The following is a 26,655-nucleotide window of genomic DNA, read 5'->3' on the forward strand; positions in this document are numbered from 1 at the left end:
TAAGTGTAATATTGTTGTTGTTCACCAAAAAAAAAAAAAGCCCAACAATCCGTTAAGTAGTACTCTTTTTTATACTAAATATTGAAATTGGTTGAGAAATTAGTTTTAATATTAAATATAAGACTTTTACTCACTTTATCTCTCAAATGTATAACTTTTCTTTAAATTATTCTTATTAATTGCCTATGTAAAAGAAAGTTTCCATTCAATTCTTTTTTTTTTTTTTTTGCTTTGGTCAAAGAAAAGTTTCCATTCAATTCAAATGATTAGATAAAGTATTTTGAAAAAAACCAATGTACATTTTTTTAAAAATAACTAGATAAATTTCTTTTAATATTTATAAATTATTTATTTACCTTTTATATTAGTAGAAAAGTAGTGTGTTATGATTCACCAAAAAGAAATAAAAGAAAGTTTGTGTTTGAATTTTGATTGTTTAAGAAGCATAAGCACCATTTGCAAATAGTAATTACTGTAAGGCATATTGACGCTTTTAACACAGGCTTTTGTGCGTTTATTATTGTTAGGTTTTTGAGCTTGAGCTTCTTTTTCAAGTGGGTGTTTAATTTTTCTTGAGACCTCAAGAAATGATCTCAAATTCCTTATCACAACCAAGATGTTGAAGCATGGCTACTAGATTAAGATATCCTTGCACTAACGAATATATGAATTTGATTCAATAAAATAATTAGAACAGCCTATGTAAAGAATTCTTTACAGTAATTGCGAGATGTTATGGCAGAGAGACATGCTACAAAAAAATGTAAATAAGACCGTACGAAAATCGATTTTATCATAGAACATATGTGTGTCAATTACATATGTTTTATGATCCAGCATCCAGTCACCATTCATTAATTTGAGATTCAGGTCCCATCAAGCCTCAAGTGAAATTAAGTTTGGCATGTTTAGTTCAATTTCATGCATAGAATGCATTGTCTCCAATCCTTAATACAAGGACTAATTGATTAATTTAAATAAATTAAGAAAATTTGTTAAGTTAGTTATTTGTAATAAATAAGTGTTATCTTTCCTAAAATGACCTTGTTAATCTTGTATATTTGCTTGAACTGTAATTTGATAAAATATTAAACATATGCGTTTACTACAAGGACTACCTTAAAAAAATAAATAAATATGAAAAACAGTGAATTGAAGTCTTATATTTAGAAAACCAAATTGAATTTCAAGCTATTTTTTCCATTAATGACTGAAGGTAGTATTGAGTTAGGTGTTTGGTTGGTACAGTTAAATAATCAAATGCAATCCCGAGAACAACATGTTACTATAAATAACATGATACCCATTACATAACTTATAGTCCAAATTCAAGCTTGCCTAAATTAATATGTAGATAATTATACCCTTTATAAATGACATTGACATTTATACCCCTACCTTTTTTGCCATGATAGAGCTAAAAAGATCATTTTACATTTATTTTTGTTTTTGTCTAAATAAAATATAAATTTCATTTCATGATTTCTTGATCACATAATGCTCTATAATCATAATTCGGTTACATTACATTTCATTATATCCCCTATGATTTTTTGAACCGAACAGTCATTGCAGTAATTTTTGTTTTTTATTCACAAAGCTGGAATCCAAAGCCTCACTTAAGTGCCATCAAATAGATTATAATCCGCTTTGATTGTTGGTCAAATACATTTATAATTAACTTAATGTTTATAAATTTAATTTACTTCTAAGCAAACCTTACTCATAATATCAATACTATATACTTTTATCTATTGATCCACTCATAGAGATCTTCTCTCAAAGTAAACCCAAAAAATTTTTTTTTTAAGGGAAAAAAAAAAACAGTACCGTGTTTGCGTAAATTATTCAACATCGCTTCACAAACAAACATTAATGTTGAGACCATTACACAACATATAAGCATTATGTATTCAGAGTAAACATGCAGCATAATTCGTTTACAAGAATAATACTCATTTCAAGGGATTTGTTGAGTAGTAGCAACGGAAAATCTATACTTATATATTCCACTACTATGCTTCATATTTGAGCAAATGAATTCATTTTCCAACACAGGACGAACAACTTGGGATGCACAGATAGTAACTTAAAGCAGTCCAGTTGCAAAACAATAATAGCTTCCACATGCTTGGTGTAGAAAATGGAAATGAAGGTGTCTAATCATTCGACGTAATATCTTGGGTATATGTTTTCTTGGCAGCTATTGAAGAAGGATATAGATACACACCCCTTTATGCATTTTATTACTAGGTGTTGCACAAAGGACTTCTCATGGACTAAGACGTTCTTTCAAAACCACCACCTACCTGCATATGTAACCACTCCGGTGATAAGCCCCGGCTATACTCTCTTGTAGCTTGTGAGCCAAATGCCATGCCAGCCGCTTCAAATGATTGTTGACCAAACTGGAACAAAAGTTTATAACCCATTAAGAGTTAAGATCTTGTAATATAATTAAAGAATTGAAACCTGCTGCTCATTTTCAATGATACGTCATTGTAATTGAAGCAGTATGTGTAAAAGTACTCATGAATCATGACTAACCAATAGAATCTGAAATGAAACGATAAAAATTCAAGTAGCATTCAATTTAATTAGATTACATAGACAATTATTATATAGACTACGGTAGCGATTAAGGACTTACATCTTTAGGAGGAAAGACATCGATGCCAGAGTTCAGTCTTGAATTTACAGCTTCAAGTTTCATAGATAGGAACTGTGACGACCAGAATGTCAGAAATCTCAAATTTAGCCTTAAATTTAGAAATAAAGTTTTCTATTTAAGTAGTCCGCATACCAACATCAAAAAAAGGATTCATACCTCAACTTGGCGTTGTAATGATTGGATATAATTTATAATCTCATCAAGGACCAGTGCTTTCCCAATAACCTAAATTCAAGCGAGCATCATTACTTAAAACGTAATACAAAACATGGTTCACAATACTGATTATAAGAATATCTTCAGCAGTCTTAGAAACACTCTCATGTTAGCATATATATAGGAATACTAATATTGAAGAATAATTTTAGTTCTTTTCTTTTTCAGTCATCCGATTTATCTATTTTTGTGGTTACTTCAAGTTGAAATTGCGCATGAAGTAAAAACTCAACGATTAGCAAAATCATACCTTATTACAGCCAGGGACCAAATCCTGAAGAATTTTCATCCGCTCGCTTATCTTCTCCCTTCTAGCCTGTCCAACAATTTCCAAAACAGATGAACTTAGTTAAGAACTCTATTGTTTAAAAAGATCAATTAAAGGAAAAGAAGTACATTTATTTAAATTATTAGGCCCAATTAACTTTAATATTAAAACAACACTGAGTACAAGTAAGTTAGTTCATGACAAAATAACTAAAGTACAAGAAGTTTGTTATATGGCAATTGGCAATAAGTAGCATGCTCACTAATTTTTAACGACTAAGCTTAAGGGGCAAAAAATTTAAGAATGGGACCAAGTTATTATTTCACTGAATGGAATAAGTACATAAAACAAGGAAGCAACTGAAAGGGTAGGAATCAATTACTCTTTCTGCTAGACTGTGGCTATCAGTAGCTTGGCCTCTTCTTGCTCGAACATGAATGTAATCTTGCTTAGGAGGCTCAAAAGGAGGTGGCTGATTATTTTGCTCCGCAGGCTTTCCTGAACTGGGTTGTGCTTCAGCTTTGGTGTCTCGACTCTCATTCTTATTCCCTGAAGCTTTAAGCCGTTTTCCTTCACCACCATCATCCTACTCGATTTAAGTTCAGAATTCGTCACTCTTTTATCGAAATTCTCATTACAGATATATTCATTTTTTCCAAAACAGTTCATGAATAGTAGGAAATAGAATACCATGCCATCACTGTCAGTACTGGTGGAGACGGCCTTGGTGGACTCATCCTCGAAATCACGACGCTTCTTATTGTTATTGACTCCATGATCATCATTATTATTACCTCTCTGCTCCGAGCTGGTTTGATCATTACGGGGCACATCTCGATTCGTATGACCCGAAAAATCACTAAACGGTGGCAGCCCCAAATTGTGCCCAAACTGTGGCCTCCTCAACCCCAACCCGACCCCGGAATCTCCGAGACCCGCACCAATGTTCATCGGTGATTGCCAGATATCCGCCAGATTATACGGCGTCGTATTAGGCGCCCCGTTCACAAATGAACCTTCGTTCATCATAGCTCCTGGATCCATCCCCACCAATCTGAATTAATAATTAATAATTAATAATTAATTTTTTGTTGGATACACAGGCGTGGCCCACAAGTTAACTAGTCCAATCCAATATGAACCTTTCTTTGATATTTTTTTTTTCCGATGAAACAAGCAGAAGGTCAAAAAAGTAAATAAATAACTATCTTGTAACGTCTTACACTCCTCACTCCTGGATTTTTGAGTCTTATTTTTGTTTCATTTATATGATGTGGCAATGAATTATGCCCCATCTATTATAATAATAATAATAATAATAATAAGTTGGGATGCAATAATTTTATTTATATATAATTAAAAATTAGAAAATTAAATGTATTCCCAAATCTGTAAATGAAAATATTGAACAGAAACATGTAAGTTTAACAGTAGTTCAATACGTATTGGCGGGTAATGCAAATGCTTAGACGGTAGTTGTCGCCAGAAAATAATTAATTACCATATAATACAAATAACTGAATTCGGTAGGTTAAAAAGTTTTTTAAAGTTTCTTAAAATCAATAAATATGTAAAAATGTATTTTATTTTCTAGAAGTGAGTGATAAAGAAAATGAATAAAAAATAGATAATTAATGATAATATGATATCGTAACATGTAATTAAATTTTCAAATATTCATTATGTGTACCGTATAAATGGGATTATACTTATCTCAAAAGTTATATCTTATAATACAGAGCATCAGAAAGAGTAATATTAATAAGAATATTATAGGTATCATATATCTTATTTTCGAGTGTTATAAATATAGTATTGTACACCTATTGGCAACAGGTCATATGTATTAATGTTAAAAACATAGCAAAATATAATGAAATTAATTTCTTTTTTCAAATTTTAACATTATATCACCTCCTGTCCTAATTATAAAATCTTATTTATAGATTACAAACGAGGTCCTATAATTAGGACAGAAGTTAAGATAAGTTCTTTTACATATTAATTTTTTTGTTAAAAATTACCGATGCTGAAAATTACTTTTCATTTAGCGTGTGCAAGTCTTAAATTATTTGCATTGAAACTACTGATCAGTAGTTCGGGTAATAAAAAAGAGAAATTACAATCAAGTCTTATAAAAAAGATATAATTATCAAAAAATCCTAATAACAATATCAACAGCTTATAATAACAAGTGTTATAATAGAGAATGACAGCCTCTAGAACTTATTTTTCAATTGTTTTTCTTGTTTGGGACCTCATTGTAATTCTTCTTAATAAAAAACCAATCAGGCCGAGCATGAGCCAAAAGCAACAAAACAAGAGTGTGAAGAAGAAGGAGAAGAAGAAAGAAATATCAAACACAGACACATATCTAGCAACAAACAGATCTGATTTATAAAGAAAATGATGAAAATCATACATGAGAAAGAGAAATGAAGTACTTCATCCATATGATCCTTCCTTTGATGATGTCTCCTATTGCCGCCACCGCCGCGGCCGTCGCCTTGATCTCAAACGGCGGACCGGACACTGGAGAGGCTTCGGCTCTATCTGGCGCTTTCTCAAATGCGTGGGAGTTAGGAAGAAGGGAGAGAGAAGAACGTGTTTCCTCAGAAGATGGGCTAGATTTATCCAATATATGCAAGCTGGCATTGAATAAATAATAAAAATAAAAATAATAAAAATAATTAATTAATTAATTAAATAAACAGGGGTAAAGAACAGTGACAATAAAGTAAACAGTTAGGAATCATATACGATAGTGAAAGCAATGGCCCATTTAGACAAGAGCATGTGATGAAGAGCATCAATAAGGTTTGTACAAATTATTTAATAATTAAATATTTATTACTGCAAAATCTGAATATTATTATTTATGTTTGGGGTGTTTAATCGCACTTAAAATTGGTAGATGAAACCATAAAACGACAGCTTGAGTTGGCTTGTCAGAAAGCAGAAAGTGTTGTGTCTTATACTTTTTTAAGTCATTATGATTTTTATTCATTTGGGTAAAATATTAGGTATGATCAATTGCGTGTTATTTATATAGCAAAAGGACCACAATGATACAACTGTATTTTTTGGGGAAAAAAATTGAACACTGAATATTTATTGGATACCTTTTTCTACAGTTTTTTAATTATCTGACGAATTTCAGTGAAATCTATTTTTTTAAAAAAAATTATTACATAAGAAAGATCTGAATAGGTTATCTTTTTCTCTTGAACTAATGTAAAGGAAACTTCTTACAGTAAATTATCTATCGGGATTTAATAATTTTAATGTTAATTTAACTGGGTACCTAAAGCTATTTTTGTCATAAGATTATTTTGATAGTGTTATTACATGGAAGTGCTAGTGTGAACCAATCTATCAATCGATTATAAAAACATGAGTTCAATTAGTGAATTTATTAGTCAAGTGTAACCAGATTTGTTCTACTAATTATCTAATATCTAATATTATTAACTATTTTGTTTTAATAAAAATTAAATTATTTCTCAATCTTTTAATAATTTTAATACCGATTTTATAGCTTTGTTTCATTAATCCTTTTGTGTTTTTTTAAAACAAGATGATATCGCCCAACCCCTGACGAAAGATAAATCCTTCCGAGACGTAAAAATAATAGAAGTGGATTCCCTGAAATAAAGTTTTCATTTTTTTAATCCACAACATCTTTAAAGGCTCAATCATCTACTAAGGACATCAAGCTTTGTTGGTATTTCATTTTAAGTTTTATTTGAGCAAAGTTTTCTAATAATCATTTAAAATTTCATATCACTCACTTTTTTATGTTTTAGCATGGTCGGACTTAAATGGAAATAGCACTGTTAGCTTCTTCTTCTTCTTCTTCAATCAAAAGACTTGATAGCAAGTTAAATGAAACTTCTTCCAGTAAATTATTTCTCAGTTTTTAGTAAATTTGTCACCAGCACCATTAAAAATATTGTTCAAATTGTGCGTCAACTTCAACTATGTTTGTCTGCATCACCTCTAGTTATGTAAGCAAGTGAAAGACGATGAAACAATTCTCAATCATATTCCTTACAAATCAAATTATCTATATAATATACAAAAAGAAACTCTAGATATTTGATATATTTCTCTTTGAATGAGATTTTAATTCCAACGACAACGGTTTTTAGTTATATTATAACTAGAATTCTTCTTTTTTTTCTGATCTAGTTGTTCCACGGCCATGAACCCCAAATCTCAAGTTTGTCTTTGAAGAGTGGGTCTAATTATATTAGTTTTATAATTATTTTTTTTTGTAAATACTAATAGAGAGGGCGTCTTTCCTATTGACTCTTATATTTTAGGCTTTCCCAATTTCGAATAATACAGGATTTTCCTGTATTTCAGTCTCTTTAAATTTCGTATATTCGAGCATTTTATGAAAATGCAGGGATTAAATAAATAAAATTTTAAATATTAAGTTAAAAAATTAATTTTTTAAGGATTAAGAATATAATTGAGTTACTAAACGATTAATTTTGACTTTTTGCCAATTTAATTAAATATTTAAAGATAATTATAAAATTGCGCAATTAATATATATATATATATATATATATATATATAGTGAAAATGACTCACTCTATTATAAGCTGATGCATTTTCTTTTTAATATAACTGTCTAATCTTTTTAAATTATTTTATCAATCAAATGCAAACTTAAATAGGGATAATTATCTTATTATAAATAATTCTTTTGTCGCTGAAAAAATAATTAATTTTTCTTGAAAACATATTGGGTCTTTTCTCCTCAACCTAATAATAATATATTGGTGAAAGTAACTCTTTAAATAAAATACTTTAACTTTCCTTATATTTTGTCCTAATTATACAGATACCGATTCTATTTTAAAAATATACACTTAAATCTAAATCGTTAACTCCATTAAGAATATTCTAAAAAGATTATTTTTTTAAATTAAAATTTATGTTGAATTATCTTTTGTTTATTGATTTATCTTTCATAATATTAAATCCCTAAATTTTGGCTAAAACTATTTTTAAAAATTTAAAATTTTTTACTTTACTTTAATTTTATTTTTTATTTTTATAAATAGTCATTTGTTTAATTTTTTTTATCATATTGGATGAAAAATTAAGTAATTTAGTTAATATAATAAAAAAATTGATTAGTTTTTTAAATAAATATATAATTGATCGAATAAGTTATAAATATTTGCAACAAAATTTATGTTTAAAAATTTTAAATTTTAAATTTAAATTATTTATATAATATCCCAAACTCATATAATTTATATTATATGATTAACAAATTTGTATTTAAAATATTTTCTAGCCCTAAAATAAACAAGTTTCAACATATCATGAAGAATTAAAATTATATAATTCTATAATATAATCACAATTTATAAATTTTATAACATATTAAGAAGTTTGAAAATACATGTATTATAATTATTTTTGTTTTATCAAAAATTATTTTTTTGACATATATAAATGTTTAAATAATGTTTATACTCAGGACGGATATTTTGGTCAAAATAAATATTTGAAAGTCAAACTTAACAGTCAACTAATGATTAGTTAGATGAAAATGAAATCTAAAATATATAAATGAAGTTTGTGTAGTATATATTTTAATTTCTATGTAGGTTTATATATATTTTCAAAACAGAAGGGACTATAATTTACTTTTTTTTTTGGGAATTATACTAGCTGCTTCGTTCCCACTTTCGTACATTAAATCGTAATTAATTTTTTTCTGAAACCACATAATTATTTGGGGTACATTAATAAGCAACAACTTATTTAAATCATTTACAGCAATCACACGTTCATATTAATTAGATGGATGGATGACCGATGACGTTTTCTGGTATCCTGTTTGATGATTTATTTTCAGCATCAACATAAAGTTGTTATCCTCTTGTCCTATTTATAATTAATTTTCAAGATGCTTCAGAGAACAAATTTTAAACTTTATTAATTTTACACTAAAATTTAACAATTTTTCAAATTTATTCTATTAATATACATTCATAAAAATAAAGTTAACATAATAATAAATAAAAGATAAAATTGTATATGAATATAAAAAATTTCTCTCTACCTTATAAATAGGACCTAAATTCCTCCTCTTTATCCAATAAAATGGGCCCAGGAGGAGTACTATTACTTAAAAGTTAAAACAGTTAAGTAATAAAAAAAAGAACCAAACAATTCGGTTTGATTAACTACTTAAAGAGACTTCTAATACTACTATTATACAAACATAACGAGGGAAGAGTGAAGGTGATTGCCTTTATCACAAGGAGGCATTTTTTATCCAATTATTTAGCATTACGTATTATTAATTAATTTAGGTGTGAGAATTGTTGAGCCTAAATAAGAATAAGTATTCTAGCTATTATGATTTTTTCTGTCTATAATGTAAAACGGCCACTACTCAATCAAAAACACAATGGCTTTTAAAGATTATTGGACGCTGAGTTGAGAAACAAAGGATGCCATTCTAGCTATTAGAATCTGGGGAGAATTAGAAAGAAGGGCTAATAGGGAGTGATATTGATGAGGAAGGATCATAAAAAGTAAAATTATTTAAAAGAACGAAATATTCTAATATAAGTCTAAAAATACCATATTGTCCCTATCTAAACCTCCTATTTCTCCTATATTCTCTCTTACATTTTATTTTTAAAACTAATACAAATTAATAAATTTTACTGAATTAAACCTTACTTCTCTTAAAGTTTACAACCTGCACAAAAATTAATTAAAAAAAATATGGAGACATTGTTTAGTGACGTGAAAATTAAATTTTTATTTTCTTTATAAAAATTAAAATTTTGGAAAAAATTGAAAATAAAAGTTATATAATTTTATTAAAATTTATATTATTATATGATTTATTATATATATAATTTTTTAAAAAAATTTTGCATAATTAATTTCTTATTTTATAAGAAATTTACGTCAGATTTAGAACAACAAATTCATGTAATGATAAGAAATTTAATGAATTCAGATAGTTATTATAATTTTATAAGACCGCTCCTCAAAATCATTTCACAAAAGCCACCTAATTATATGATATATTAATATAAATAAAATATAAGATAGAAAAAATGAACAAATATAAAAGAAATTGTATTTCACTTAAACGAATTACAACAAGGGGATATATCCCTAAAAATAATTTTTTGTACAATAAACTAATTTTCAATATCTTAAAATTTCCACCTAATATTTTATAATTAATAGATTAAGATAATAAAAAAATATCATTTTCCAAAAAAAAGAAAAATAAAACCTTATTATCATTTGTTTATATTGTGATTTATTATATGATTTATTGAAATTTTATATTGAGAATATTTTTTGGAATACAATTAAGTATTGTCCAATAAAAGCAATCGTGGTTACATATTTCGCATAAAATTATAAAAGATTATCTGAATTTTTTAAATTTCTTAGTATTGTATGAATTTTTTTATTTCTAAATCTAATATAAATTTCTTATAAAATAAAAAAATTCTACAAATTTTCTTTAAATATTTTAAAGTTGTGTATATAATATATTATGTAATAATCTAAGTTTTAATAAAATTATATAACTTTTATTTTTAATTAAAATTTGTGATGGTTATAAATCTTTTTTATTTTTATAAAGAAAATAAAATTTAATTTTTACTTGACTGAATAATGTTTACATATTTTTTAATTGATTTTTTACGCAGGTTGTAAATTTTGAAAGAAATCAAGTTTAATTTAGTAAATTTTATTAAATTGTATTAGTTTTAAAAAATAACATGTAGGAGGAAATATAGGAAAAAATATAGGAGGTTTAGACAGGGACAGTATGATATTTTTAAATTTATATTTGAAAATTTGGTCCTTTAAAATAATTTTAATTTTTATAATCCTCTCTCATAAATATCCCTTCCCATTAGTCCTTTATAATATCTTATTTGTAGACTACAAATATATTCTTATAATTAGGATCATAGGTAGTAATTCATTATTTCTAAATGTTTTAGATTTTAGAATTTAAATAACATAGAAATCTAAAACTAAAAATAAGGTTTGGGAATAATTTACCATTCACTATTTGCTACAAGTGCGAAAGCGTATTTTTGTTCTAAAAAATTTTTTGAAATATTTATGGACACCGTAAAAAATTGTGGAGCACTTTATCATATAATTTTCTAAAATGGGTGCTACGATGCAATTCCTAATTGTCAATATTATTAACTGTACTGTAGAACAAAATTATATAAAAAAATTAAAGATAATTAAAATAAGTTAATTTTAATTGAAAGATAGTCTTTAAAAGTAGTAATAAGTTTTAAGAAAAATCGCAAAAAAAATCTTAGAAATTAAAAAATTTCATACAGGGAATGTTCACAAAATTTGTTGTCATTTACTTATGAATTGTTGTTAAAATCCATACTAATATTATAATAAGTTTTATGTATAATTTTTTATTTTCAAGATTTTTTAATGATTTTTTAAAAGTTCTAATAATTTAGATGAGATGAATTTTTTCTTAACTACTTTTTTTTATGTGATTAATGGGAGAAATATGACCCAAGGGAAAAGGCACGGCACGATTTTCACGTGCCTTAAAGAAAGCACTCTCGCATCTCATTGGATGAACAAGAAAATGGAAAAGAAAAGGCCAAAGTTTCACAGAATATGAACGATGAGGAAAAAAGCAAAAATTGCCATCTTACACCAACCATACAAGCAACCCAAGCTTGTCATGTTCAGTTCCACGTCAGTTGGAGAGGGGAACGAATCTGAGATTTGGGGACGTTACATTTGATATCAGAGTCAGACTCGGATCAATATGCCAATGAGAGGGCTAGATTGTGAAGTCTCATATTGATTAGAGAGGGGAACAAAGCACGCCTTATAAGGGTGCGGATACCTCTCCCTTGTAGACGTATTTTCTGGGTGGCTATAACTGCACCTGGGAGAACAAAATTGTGAGGTGGCCACAGCTACATCAAAGCAAACAGTATTTATGAGCAATACCCTTAGGTGGCTATGGCTGCACATGCTCATTTTAGAGTTATAATCTTCATTTATAACCCTAATTTCTCTGAATTAAACCATTATGTTCTTATACTAGCATGCATTACAAAAGAAAAAAACTTTAGACGATGACTTTTGACAGTGACAAAGAAAGTCACCGCTAAAAGCAAGGCTTTTAGCAACGATAAGAAAGTCGCCACTAAAAGTAGACTTTTATTTAGGTCCAGCATGCTATTTCATCAAGAGTCTTAGTTCCTTCTCTTCTTAATAAGCTAATTCACCTTCTTTTTTCTTTTTTTTTCCTCGGGGCACCTGCTGGATCACTATAACTTACCTCTTCAATTTTGTGTTTGTTAATTTGCGGTTGGACCATTGGGGGTGACCTAATTTTTTGTGTTCGTAGTTAATGCATGAGTACCTTTTGATCGAAGAAATACAATTGGTTAGATCACAGGTCACTCACGCCAAACTCTCTTGCCATTTATGATATCAAATTTGGTTAGGCAAAGATAATCCATCGAAAGGTACTCTCTCAATTGCTTTTGGTAACACTCCGGAAATCATAACCGTGCAGTTAACCATCTTCATCACATGCAGTGTGGGAGATAGTGACTGTATGTAATGTGTTCGACGAATTGTCCAATCCAAAAATCAAGCCATTGGTATAAGGCCATACGTTTCCACTAACAAGGAAGACTGTTCTAGCCGTAAAAATGATGCCAGGTACTTTCATCACGTTTCTCTCTAGAATTATGTTGTATTCTCCTTCTTTTTGAAAGTGCATGTGCTGTATGGATACCCAACTCTGTGTGAGAAACCCACATTAAACACGAGGAATTATTATAGTGTAACATCTCATGTGCTGAATTACCTTAAATGGAAATACCAGTGCCTTGAGTCATTTTACACCGCGAAATCCTTTTAAGATGTCTTAATTTCAACTTGCAAAAGCAACGCCACCTAGCTAGCTGGCTTCTTCTTCCTTTATTATTGATTCCGAGAAAAGATTCGAAGAAGTTCCGTAGGAGAACCATACACCTATTCTCAAGTTCAAACAATCATCTTTATTGAGTTCTCAGTGGATGTTTCTTCCAAATGGTCAAGCAAAAAGATGAACATACCTACAAGTAAATATATAGTAGAAAGTAAAAACCAGCAAGTTATGGCAGATCCCTTTTATCTTTTTATCATATTGGTCCGAATTTCAAATCCATATGCTTCATTATTGATGCAGTCGAAGCTACGTAGTACAGCGAACTTTGCTGAGATATAATTTGAATGATTCAAATCTAATCTACCAACCTGCCACTTTTGATTCAGCTAGCTTATTACCTGTGCAATGTTGCACGGGTTTCAAGAAATTTTAAAAAAAATATTCACCTCTTAAATTATTGGGTCAAGGCATAAATACTCACAAAGTATCATGTGAGGAGCCGCTGGCATAAGTTTAGTATGGTGCAATTTTACCCTTTAAGAATTGATGCAAAAAACCCCACTCCACTCCATAATGGAGGTCAAACGTCCTATGAGTAAACAGAATTTGAGTTTCACATGCTATGTCACTTGAAAATGGATTAGGGACAAAAGTAAAGTATTATATTCTGGTGCAATTTCGCCTATTAATAGTAAAAAAGTGCAAAAATCTTCAGCAAAAAGGTATATGTTGGTAAGCATTGATGGTAAATATTAGAAATATTAAAATTTTATTTGTTTCGAATTACAGACATAAAAACTGATAAACTGCCTCTCTCTGCCAGCCATTTCTCGTCTTCAATGATAATGAACAAAATTTTCTGTCTTAATTTAGCTGGCAACTGCCCTACTAACTATCTTGTCGAGAACCTACACAGACCAATTATTGAAGAAGGCATGCCTGATAATATCAGAGGGCGGTAGTTTTAGCTCAAGCTACAGCAATCTGAAAGAATTATTTAAACATTTTGTGATTAAATTCAAGTAGTAATAAATGATTGCGAGTGTCCTGAGAAAAAAGTTCTATAAATAGCAAATGCCATTATTGTATGCTGATAAATGGTAGTACTAGTATTTGAGAAGACGGTGGAACTGTTTGGTTTTGTATGTGAGGAGAGAAAATCAGTGCATATGGTGACAGGGGATGCCAGCTGCAATCCAATCATAGTGGAGGGTAATCCACTCATGGTGGATGGTACTACCTCCAGTTCTTAATATAAGATTTAGTTTGATTTTTATTTTGATTATAAATATAAGATTTCGATCCACTTTGTCTCTCATATTTATGTATTTTTTTAGAAGATAGTCTTTCTAATAATGATAATTTTAGGCAACATATTTGATTAGTAAAGATATTTTAGAAAAAACAACACATATTTATTACAAATAATTAACTTAGTTTATTTTTTTAGTCTCTTCAAATTAGTCAATTAGCTTTTATAATTAGGACCGGAGGTAATATGTAACTTAGGACCTATCTACTTATCTATAGCTTAGGAGCTGCTTTGGCGTGCTCAAAATGGTCCACTTCTTCACTCTTTTTGCAGCACACTACCCTACCTTTTGTTATGGAACAGGACTACGGACCCCAAACAAATAATTCTGAATATGGATTTATTGTGTTATAGGGTTCTATATCAGAATCAATCAACTTGAAGCTCTTCAATCATGATTTTTGCAGGATCGTTGGAAAGTTGTGAACTGACACTGTGGAGATGGGTCTGGATCCTCTCATAATATCTCTTTTTCATTTTCTTCTCAGAATCTCATCTCTACTATTAGATCAAATAATAGATAGTTCAGATTTAATATTTTAAAAAATAGATGTCCACCTTATTTCTCCTATTTATGCAATGTTATAATAATAGTTTTATAAAGTATGAAATATAAACCATTCATTATTTGATCCAACAGTAGAAATAGGATTATGAGAAGAAAAGGACAAAAAAGGATTATGAAAATATTTCCTCCCCTGTGGAGACGCTGGTCTCAAGGTGTTGCTAATGCCAATGAAGAGCACGCACACACGTATTTGTTTTCATGTGCATCTGAGACTCTGAAGTCTGAACGCACAGTCAATACATACTGAATGGAGAAATTCAAACAGTTACTGGACAAAGGTCAAACAAATAATCCCAAGAAAATTAAAATTAAAAGTTTAAAACAAAATATTAAAAAAAGAGATATCAAATATTCTATTTCAACGGGACTACATTTTTAAAAATATTCAATGTACTTCAATAATTTCATGACTAAGATGTACACGAATCATTTTAATAATTATAATTGATATTTTTCATTTGAATGATTATTTAAAATTATCTTGAAGAATTTAGGAATGTAGAAGTATGATGGTCGTCTTTTTCTGTTTCGGAAATAGTATTTTGCTCCGAGAAAACTAAATGGGAAGTTAACCTAGTATTAATTAGTACCATGTAGGGACAAGGATGTTTACTATATTATCATTCTAAAGCTTTCAACTTTCGTGAGGAATTAAATTGAAAAATAATATTATGATTTATGTGAAAGGTTAAATTAAGAAAACATTTGTATTTTATGGGAGATGCTTTTAAACAAGATTTTATGCTTGAGATGTTAAATGAAGAAATAGTGCAATTTACTTTCACTACACATTAAAAGGCGCCGGTGAAACCAAACAAGTAAATTTATATAAACTGCCAATGTAGTTCTGGGCCTATGGGTCCTTATCAAATTGAACATTTCGGCCCAATTTTCTTGTATTACGTCATTATCCTTTTTAATTTAAAATTTTTAGAGTCAATAACTAGAAATTTCTCTAATTATTTTGGTCATCAATCAGGCACACATTATGCCCTTTATAGAGAGTTTAAATTCACAACCACGCATTTAAAAAATATTAATGGAGATATTTAGTGTCACTTGAAGTATAAGCTCTTAATTGAGTACTTGTAAAAAAAATTATTTAATTTCCCTTATAAATTCAGAGAATATTTTTCTTCACCCATAATTCTGCTAACTATTATACTAATTCTATTTTTTGTTTTTTTAAATGACGGTAAAATGATATTAAATAGAAATAAAAATTCAAAATACAATGACAGAATAATAGAACAATAGCAACTAGAATTATAAAAAGTCATAAAAAAAAAAGTTGAACTAATAGCCATGAAAATAGAACGGAAAAAAGAAAGCAAATAAAAAGTATCCTTCGAAACTTTGGCACAAGAGGCTTCTCCATATTAATGAAGCTTCAAAGTTTTCCCCATAAATAATTAAATAAACAGCTTAGGCTCCAAGAATTTTCTGGTTATCATGAGAGTATAACAGGCTTGTCATGAAGTAATATAAATATATAATAACTAAACAACTAACTTATCCCTTCTTTTTCTTATTCCAAAGAAAAATATTTCAGTGACTATTTAAGGTTGTATTTTGAGATTGATGATGACTACTTGCTTTCTTGACTTGTAAGAAAATTTGATAAAAGAAAAATAATTAAGGACAATATTGAAAAATATATATTAAACGTTAAGACAAATCTAATTTTGAAACCTATAGAATAATCACATTCTGTCTTAAATTTAAAACTTATAAATAAAATTTAAGAGAATATTAAATAAAGATAAAATTAAAAAATTAAATTTTAAATAAGTTAATAAAACTTGAGATTTTTCTTTTTCGGTAGAACTTGTGATGAATGAGTACAAGGCGAACACAGGCGACGCACTGGATTAAGATACACAATGAGTCAATGTCAACGGCACGGGCCGACGTCACTCCATTAACAGCAGATTTAGGAGCGCGCTAATGAGGCTAAAATTATGGTTCAGCTGCCCACAATGTTTTGACTTTCTGAATTTACTGCTCCTACATTTTTTATTTTATAACATCGCGTTAACATGTTCTAAACTGGTATTAACCGTAAATTCTGTTATATTCATGAGTTGACCTTTAAGCTTATTATTTTTATTGAGTAAAACGAGTCAAACATGTATATTAATACCACTTCTGATCCTAATTATAAAATCTCGTTTGTAGACTACAAATAAGGTCTTATAATTAAGATCGGAGGTAGTACAATCTTTAATTGTCATAGAAAATTTTTGTATTAATTATGATAACTAATGAATATTGATGAATATTAATTATAAAATCTCGTTTGTAGACTACAAATAAGGTCTTATAATTAAGATCGGAGGTAGTACAATCTTTAATTGTCATAGAAAATTTTTGTATTAATTATGATAACTAATGAATATTGATGAATTTAATTTTAATAATTTGAACCTTTTCATGATATTTCTTTATTTTTAAAGGAGATCTCTTGATGGGACTCTTTTATTGAACTTGTATTTTTTGAATATTTATTTTTTTACTATTCTATTTTTATTTATAAATCACTTGTACTCTAAACCCATAAACTAAGAAATGTATTAAATGAATAACTTTTTTCAGAATAAGATATTAAAAACATGTTTTATATTTTCTCTTACCTATTTATTTTATCTCTCCCTACATTTATTGAACTAGCTTGTGCTCCCCGTGTGTTACACAGAAAGCATTATTTCCAATCTAATACTTAAGTATGTCAAATAGTAGAATTATCAAATATTAAAAACCAAAGAGGAAATATACTAAACATTAGAAAGAGAGTATTATATTTAAGGAGGAAGGGAATAAATCAAATTTTTTTTAATATCCTCTTTGACCCTTTTTCAAATTCAAACACCTATGATTAAGTGTTATTTTCCCTCTCATCCTTCTTTTAATTTGGAACTTTGATTAAATCCATGCCTTCTCCTTTATCTTTATTTCAAACTCCCATATCACCCATGTGATCCCCATGTGATGCACAAGGAGCTTATAAATATAAAATTATTTTATCTTAATTTTCTATTATTTTTTTCTAAACTTAATTTATTATTAACTACTTATTATTGTTTGTAGCCAATTAATAATACTAATAATTGTTGGAAAAAAATAAAATAAAAAATCATGGAATGTTTTCACATTTAAATGCAAAATCTTAATGAAATTATAGTTGTAGGTCCGAAAATTCTCAGCCTATGATGTTAAAATTTAGTATAGATATATTTATTATATTTTGAACTAAAATTTATATTCATTAAAATATAAACTCTAACCAAATATATTTAACTACCGATTATAATCAACAAGAATAAAATTGGAAAAAGCTCTTTAATTATCCTATAAGTGACTTATATACTTTATAATATAATTACTCCTTTATTAAAAAACAATTATTTGAATTAGAAATATATTCAAATCAAATTATTGTCATTTTTGTATTCTAATCATTTAATTATATATACTATTAATAATTATTTATTAATAAAATTAAACTGGTAGGCTCTTACAAGTATCTGAATTTATACTCTGAGTTTGCATCCTTATTGTAAGCTCAAGAAAACTCATGAAATAAACATGAACTCGATGTTAAACTCGTAAGAGGTTACCTTTATCAATAAATAACTATTGAAAGTGTATAATCAAATAATTAAAATATAAATGTAACATCCTTTTTTTTTTGTCTATCCCTAAGACTAAAGTAAATTTATAAGTAAATATTTATCAGCATCAATTTAATAGAAGTTATATATATATAAGTAATTAAAATAATTCTAATCATATATATGTGTATATGTATAACTACATATATATATATATGAATCAATGAATAAAATAACAAATTTAAGAAGTCTTATATCGACTAAATGATAAGAGGATGAGGGTAGGCGGTAATAGGGGGAGTTAAGAGCAGGTTAAATAATTTTCACACATAATTAAGAGAGTCTCAATAAAGTGCCATGTACGAGTTCATAAATCATTGGATCTATAAGATTATCGATTAGATCTCTAAGATATGAAATTTGGCTTAACGACCCTAAGTTCGGGATCTTAATTTTGACTCATAAGCAATTGTTGGATACAAGGTAATGTGAATTCTTACTTGTTTCTCTTGCTGGTTCTTCTATGAGGAGTTCTTAATTAAATTGAACCTGTTAGGATATATCTTAAATAATATGGAATAGGAAACTGTTTTGAAATTATGAAAAAATTTTCTAGAAATTTGGAACATGTCTAGTGGGATTGTTTCATGAAAAGGAATCAATTACTAGAACTTGAGGACTGGATAGAAGCCTAATTACTGATTTTTGGATGAAATTACAAAACTGTGGCACACTATGTAGTCCGTTGCGGCGAAGTATCCAAGCTATTGTTTTATTTGACTACGTTTTGTATATCAACATAAGTTTCTAGAATGATATGTTTCTGCCTTGATTACCTAAGAATACTATTGTATGGTATGATATAAATTATCTGATGTGGTTAAGCTATGTTTTGAATCTGATGTGATACTTGTTTTTGTGATACCTAATGAGGATTGAGAAATATCATAACTATCTGAATATACATATTGTGATGGAGACTAATATACATATTGTCACACCTTACTTTTAGACCACATTTCATCTCAATTAGAACCATATGAAACCTTTTCTTATGGCCTTAAGTTAGAAAAATCTGAACTTTAAAATTTCTGAAATTTGGGTTACTATTCATTATAACCCTAACAAAGGCCAATTTTTGAAAATTTATAACTAATTCTAGAAAAATTGAAATGAGGTGGTTCTAAGTTTTACTTAAAGCTTTTAACATGGTATTTAGAGGAAAAATATTTGTTGGTATCCAGAACTCACTAATTAATCCTAGAATTCACGCAAAGTGGTACTGTTCATATGGTCATTTTCCAATTTTCTAGAATTTATACCTAACTTTGGATTTTTGTACAAAACTCTAAATTTAATGAAATACTACTTGTTTTAAAGCTAAAAATATGATCTATAAGCCTACCAAATTTCATTCGAATTCTCATCCATTTGCACAAAATTTCATATGGTCAAACTTTGCCCTTAAAAGTTCAACTTTTATCCCTTTTTTATGCAATTCGTGGTTATTCTTTTCATTTCATTCCATATGACCATTCCAATCACATATCTCATGCCAAAACATGATTTCTTGATGATATAATCACATGTATATCAACCATGGTCATTAATACATTAATCCCACATAATTTATAAAAATTCATAATAATTACAAACATTGTTTCAAGAGGCATAACAATCAATTATTTCCCAAAATGATTTCCTTTCCTTTGTTCTTGCTTGGTCCAACCCCAATTGGTGGATATTTGAACATAAAGAAATTAGATTTCATAGAAATCTCCGTAGCAATGAATCATAATTATCATACTAATCATAATATGTAAAAATATACTATGTTACCATGAAAATAACATTGTCATGCAACATTTCATGTGCATATCATTTGCCATGGGAATAGAGCAATCAATCAAGTCATTATACCATTCCTCATAGCATATTGCCAAGGCATATTCAACATAGAATTTCATATATAATCACATTATTTGTTCCATCACATCATGGCAACATAAATCAAATAACACATATATATTTAAATAAGCAAGAAAGCATTCAAATTATGAGTTCAATACTGCCTCTTGATTAATTATTCAGTTTGACCAAATTTGTGCTCCTCTTTAATTTCTTACACAATGCCTATTAATCCAGGCATAAACACATTCCAAGTTACCAATAATCTGAGTATAATCACTATTGCTTAATATTAAACTCAATTAAACCCCCTTTTCCTTAATTTTTGACATAATTATTTTCTCTTTGTCTCGACCAATCTTTTGGGTCATTTCTATACAATTTTTCATGTAGAATCCAAATATCAAATTAGATTTAACAAAATCACACTCCTTCCCCTTCAAACTAATTTGGCCGAACAAGCAGGTTTAAGTTCTAAAATTTTCATTTTTGATTCCAATTATTTTAAACATTTTTTCTTGGTGTTTACCTATACAAAAACACCTTTTAAACTCATTAGAATCATCAAATCACATTGAAACAATTTTTAACCTCAAGAACTTGTGTTGGCCGAAATACCCCCTAAAAACCCTAACTTTGGTTTTCTTCCAAAATTCAATCCAAACACCAATTAAACATGCTATTACAAGCTCATATTCATGGTTTCTATGCTTCCCTAATTCATTCTCATTGTGACTAAAAAATCACAGCATAGGGGATTAGGTTTTGTCATGAAGTTTCAAACAAAATAACCCTTAAATCTAACCAAAATCAACCTTAGACATACCTTAATGGATCCTTGCTTGAAACTTGATGATTTTCCCTTGATTTGGAAGGTTTTAGGTGCTATTTAAGAGTGAGAATTTGGTTGGACAGAATTTTTCCTCTTTTGTCTAATTTTGGCTAAATTATGTGCAATTAGGGGGTATTTATAGAGCTCAAGATCTGATCATAAGCCCTCCAAAATGGCGCCACTTTTGTCACATAAGGGGATATGTGTCCCTTTTCATATGCCTCAAATTTCAGCTCATGCCAAGTGTTCCTTCTTCTTAATTTTTCTTTTAAATTTTGGACTTAAATTGGGCTTGAACTCTCCTGAAAAGAGGAGATGTAGGCTGTACAAATTTGGTGGGCTTTCTTGGCCCAAATGAAGTCCCAATCTGATTAAAAATGAAAAAGAAGTGTGGCCCAGTCACAAATTAACAATTTCTAACCAAAAATTACTATTTCGGTTACTATTTTTAAAAATAGTTTTGGGTCTCCAAAAATTTATTTCTCTTGATAAAAAACTCCATTTTAATATAGGAAAGCCTCATGAAAAATTTTGAAATTTATCTCAACCTCTAACTATTTATTTTGAATTTTCTCCAAAATCAGGCTTTATCGGGAAGATTTCGGTAATAAATATCCTAAAATTAATTCCTGTATTTTCAGTGGTTGAAAATACTTTTATAAACTCAAATAATTTTTTAAATAATTTTTTCATATTTTTTTAGGAATTATTGAGGTCTCTACATATTTAAAATAATTATTTCTACTCAATTTTCACTATTTTTTCTAAAAAACCTCTGTTTTTAGAAAATTCTGTAATAAGTTATTTTCATGCTATTTCCACCTCTAGAGCCTCAAATAGTGTTTCAAAACCTCTAATTTATCCTTTTACCATTTTTTAGAAATTTTTTGAAATTTTTCTCAAAATTTTTCATTTTACCCTTATTGGACTAATAATTTCAAAAATATCAGTCCAGACCCTATCTGGATTTTATGTCATGCTTGACTTCGTCAGCCAGTCTACTTTCCCTACTGGCCCTTAACTTAATCTTTTATACCCATTTTCAGGGTTAAATTTTACAGGATGTGACACATATATTACCATGTGGTTTGCCTCCATAGCACGCACTGTGGTTGGCCTCTTAAAGAGGGTAGCATCCCCTCATTTGCGATACTCCAAGGGTATCTCAGGGCAGTATTCCCTGAGGGTAGCATCCCTGCTATGATACTGGGTAGTAAACCCATTGAGGCAGCATCCCCTTTTTTTGAAAGAACCCACGGCCAACATGTGCTTTTGTTGACTTTGGCCGGTCCATATCACACGTGTGGAAAGCTCGTGAGAGTCAGTAGTCATATGATTAGGACTCAACCCATAGGTTCAAGTTGACAAGTATAAGGAGGATATAGGCCGGGAACTGAACGATTAGTAATGGATAATGAATGATAATTAAAGCATGCATATATGCTGATATTTCCTTTAGATATATGTTTGTGATATTTGTTTCCTGTTATGTGATAGTAATATGTTAATGATTGTTTAAATTGTTAGCCTTACCCTTGCCTCTGAGAGGTGTTGGTAGGTGAGGTGGGTAGGAGTTTTTGTTATTGAGACAATAGTCTTACTCCATTACTTTTACCATTTTCAAGTAAGAGAGTAGAGGAGTCACGATGGATAGAGCCAGAAAAATAGGCCAAGCCCATTGGGCTGGCCCGCTTAGGCCAAAAAATTATGAGGACTGGGCCTTAAAATTTTCTCCTAAAATGGAAAAAAAGCCCTACAGAGCTAACCTTGTAGAGCTAAGGGCTTAAAAAGACTAGCCTGTTTAGGCCCTTTTATATTTTTTTTTAATTTTTTGAAAAGTTTATTTTGTATAATTCTAATATTATTAATTTTTTACATTGTTAATGATATTTCAAATATTTAGTTGTTAATGATATTTCAAATATTTAGTTATTATTATCATTTTAAAATTAAATTTCACGAAATTGTTTGATTTATTTAGTTTTAGCTAATGGTTTGTCCAATTAAATTTTTAAAAAAATGGGTTAATTTGAACTTTAATAATGATTTGATTTATATTATATGTGTTGATATTTTTAAACTATATATATTTGATAAGAGAGTGTTTTTATACTTATATAACTTGTGATTCTATAAGTTGAATTAGAAATTTATGAGTTTTAACAATAATATTTCTCAAACTAAAGTAAAATAATAGTTAGACTGCAAAATTTAAAAGTGAAATTTCTATAAAGAAGAAAAACTTGATATTTTTGTTATGAAAGAAAAGCATATTTATGAAGAAGAGTAATTGATTATAGTGATGATAAAGTTTCAAAAGATTAATAATAGTATTTGTTTATTGTACATTTACACTATAGATGAAACTTTTGGATGTTATTATCTTGTTCATGAATGTTTTAGATGTTATTGGATGTTGATGGATATTTATATATGATGATATTTTGTATGTGTGATTTAATTTTATTCATATTTATGTCTTTTATTAATAATTTCATTGGTTTATTTTCTTTTTTTTGGATAAAAAATGTGTGGAATATGAAAAATAGCATTTTTTCTTAAACGCATCGAAAGCCTACGGCCAGCCCTGAACCCGTTAGCTTAATGCCTAGGCCTAGCAAATTGGGGTATTTTTGAAATTTTAGCCTTGTAGGACTGGCCTTTTTAAGCCTGCTAGCCCTGCAGGGTCGGCCCTATAGGGCTGGGCCAACCCGTATTCTCACCATTGTCGATGGAGAAGGAATTGAAGGCGTGAGGTCACCTTCATTAGTAATCACACCTCAAACTCTAGTTATGTTTAATAATTATTTATTTGCCACCTAGGATATCATTTTACATATCTTTTTATATTTTTCATGTTGAAACTATTTATATGTCCTTAATTATAAATTTCTGTTAAGAGCCTTGAGGGCCGTAAGTCCACGATTGAACATTTTTAAGGATTTCTTTAAAATAAGTTAAATTTAGTTTGGTTATATTACTTGTCACGTACAAATTGTGTCAATCCGGTACATGGAAGGCTTTTTAAAACCATGTTAGTAGTATAATCCTTTCCTAACATGGTTGTACATAATAGGTAAGTATAATTTCTTTTAAAACCATGATATATTGTACTACTGGCTAGTTATCTTTTTTTTTTTTTTTTTCCTATCATGGTTATTTGGCAAAGAGTCAAAAAATCTGAAATAATTTTTATAGCCTACTTTCTTTTATTACCATCATAGTAGTGTTGATATTCCTTATTGTGTTAAGTATGACAAGTTTCTAGATAAGGTGTTACATTTTGGTATTAGAGCCTGGCTCAACTTTGTGACCTGTGCGGGTGTTGATTGTTGCATTGTATTCATTTAAGATGATGGCAAATAAATATGAACAAACATAAACTTCCCACTAACTCCTTTTATTTTCCCTTTCTGTACCTTGTTTTCTTTCTGATCTCTTTCACCCTTATTGGGTTTCCTCCTTAGATAGGGAGAATGGCTAGACTACCAAGAATTGGTACTATGAGTAGCCACTCCATGGCAGGGGTAATTGTTTTCATTATTAAATATTTAGGTGCTACAAAGTAGTTAAAGTTGGGTGCAAATAAGATAAATAATGTTAAACTTCTTTGAAAGACTTATACATTAGGATGAAAAAAATAATAATGGAATGAGAGGTCAAAGACATAATAAAGTAGGTGTATCTTTTATACTAAGTGTGATAGTTAAGCTTGATAAGGTTGCATGGGGAGTGTACCTTCAATGTAAAGATAGGACTATTAATATAAGTAAATTAAGTATTAACAAGAGTATAAATAATTGTTCATGATAATTGTTATTGTCTAAATTTGATTGTTCATAAGACAAGTAATAAATATATTTCTTATTGTAGGTTTCTCCTTATTACTTCTTAGACAACTATTTTATTATGAAGAGTTGCTAAAATACATTATCGAAAATTTTTCTACTTTCAAGGATGAAAATTTATGACCTTTTTGACGAAAAAGTAAGTGCATGTACGTAAAAAGATGTAAATGGCATAAAAAATATACAAGTAATTAGAAACTTAAGGAAATAAGAATTTATGGTATAATTGAAATAACTTTGTAGCGTAATAAGTGGTGAGGAAAAAAAATTACCTTCTATACTATACATTGGTGCTTTGTGCTTGCTATTGTAAATTATGTGTTGTTGTCTAAAATGTGGTTATACTTTTCACCTTTTCCTTTAACATAATTGATAACCGAACAAAAAAGAAGAATGAACTGAGCGAAAAGGCATAGGTTAACTAATAGAAACAATGACAAATGAGAAGAAAAAAAAATCTTGTATGTCGAACTTGAGGTATAGGCATAGAAGGACAAGTACTTTGACTTAAACATAAGACTATGATTGATAGCGAAACCGTTGCGTTATTATTGAATAAGGAGTACTATGAATTGGTGAAGCTTAAGTGAATGGAAAATTGTTCTATTCATGTATTTAAGTGTGTTTGTCTTGAAGAATTCTTTTTGATTTAGAGTTTACTCAAGATTATGCTGGTAAGATAAGTCATTTTGTGAATAGCTGTTTTTTGCTGTGTTTCCAAATTTTATATTAAAATAATAATAATATATATAAATTTTGAGGAACTACTAAAAAAAACCCTAAGAAATAGACAAATGTTCTTATTAAATGCATTCTTAAACTATAGGTGAAAGAAGGCGATTTTTCATATAAATTAAATGATTTTATGTCATACATTTCGTATTGAGTAGATTTATCTACGTTATGAAGGGAATAATTGTCAAACACGTTATTGAAAAAATAACAAAAAAAAAGTGTCTTCACTCTTTTACTCTTTTTTTTTTTAAATAATGCATGCAAATTTTTAAGGATAGAATTATGAAATATATTTTTGCATTGCAATGAGCTTATTAATAAGACAGAATGTGAGGTGCAAATCCTATAAATTTTGTACTCAAGAAGTGTTGTGAATAAGTGACCTCAAAAAAAAAAAATTGAGTATTTTGGGTGGTTAGAAATATGGAAGCAAGTATTTCTGTATTTGCGGTAGTTGCTTCGAGTGAAAGATTTTTTTTAATTTGATATTTGAGTGACCATTTTCAATAGTATTTAGATCTAAAAGTGTTACGATCGATGCTGATAGGTCATGATAAATTTAGTAAAGTTATTCTTCCTTATACTAACTTAAAAATATTGACGTGCACCATCACATAAGATTTGTGAATTACTTTTATTTTTATTCTTGTTTTGAAAGATAAGCTCATAATCAAAAGATTTTCATAACTGGTGTAAAAAAAACAAAGAGAAAAAAATGTACACTATAAGCATAT

At 28.7% G+C, this 26,655-nt stretch overlaps 1 protein-coding gene across 4 annotated transcripts; it reads right to left on the reverse strand.

Moving 5' to 3' along the window:
- Positions 1-1,841: 1,841 nt before the first annotated feature.
- On the reverse strand, positions 1,842-5,734 carry LOC114757118 (transcription factor BHLH089). Of its 4 annotated transcripts, none has more exons than XM_028946111.1 (7): positions 5,600-5,734; positions 3,846-4,189; positions 3,538-3,741; positions 3,138-3,203; positions 2,828-2,896; positions 2,651-2,722; positions 1,842-2,408 (listed from the first exon to the last, which is right to left on the reverse strand). In XM_028946111.1, exons 2-7 carry the CDS (start codon positions 4,182-4,184, stop codon positions 2,280-2,282), a joined length of 879 nt encoding a protein of 292 aa, XP_028801944.1. In that variant the 5' UTR covers positions 4,185-4,189; positions 5,600-5,734; the 3' UTR covers positions 1,842-2,279. The 4 variants fall into 4 exon arrangements, with proteins under 4 accessions (XP_028801944.1, XP_028801941.1, XP_028801943.1 ...); XM_028946108.1 differs by having other exon boundaries at positions 3,846-4,209; XM_028946110.1 differs by having other exon boundaries at positions 5,578-5,734.
- Between the last annotated feature and the right edge of the window lie 20,921 nt (positions 5,735-26,655).

This window comes from Neltuma alba, unplaced genomic scaffold (genome assembly GCF_004799145.2).
Source record: "Neltuma alba isolate B1F8T4 unplaced genomic scaffold, ASM479914v2 tig00010560_pilon, whole genome shotgun sequence".
Classification (NCBI taxonomy): domain Eukaryota; kingdom Viridiplantae; phylum Streptophyta; class Magnoliopsida; order Fabales; family Fabaceae; genus Neltuma; species Neltuma alba.

What these genes read in the sequence shown, in the direction of transcription:
- LOC114757118 (XM_028946108.1), bottom strand. An exon ending in GTACTGACAGTGATGGCATG is followed by an intron (nt 3,742 to 3,845) that starts GTATTCTATTTC and finishes TAAATCGAGTAG; the next exon opens with GATGATGGTGGTGAAGGAAA. An exon ending in TGGTCCCTGGCTGTAATAAG is followed by an intron (nt 2,897 to 3,137) that starts GTATGATTTTGC and finishes GCTTGAATTTAG; the next exon opens with GTTATTGGGAAAGCACTGGT.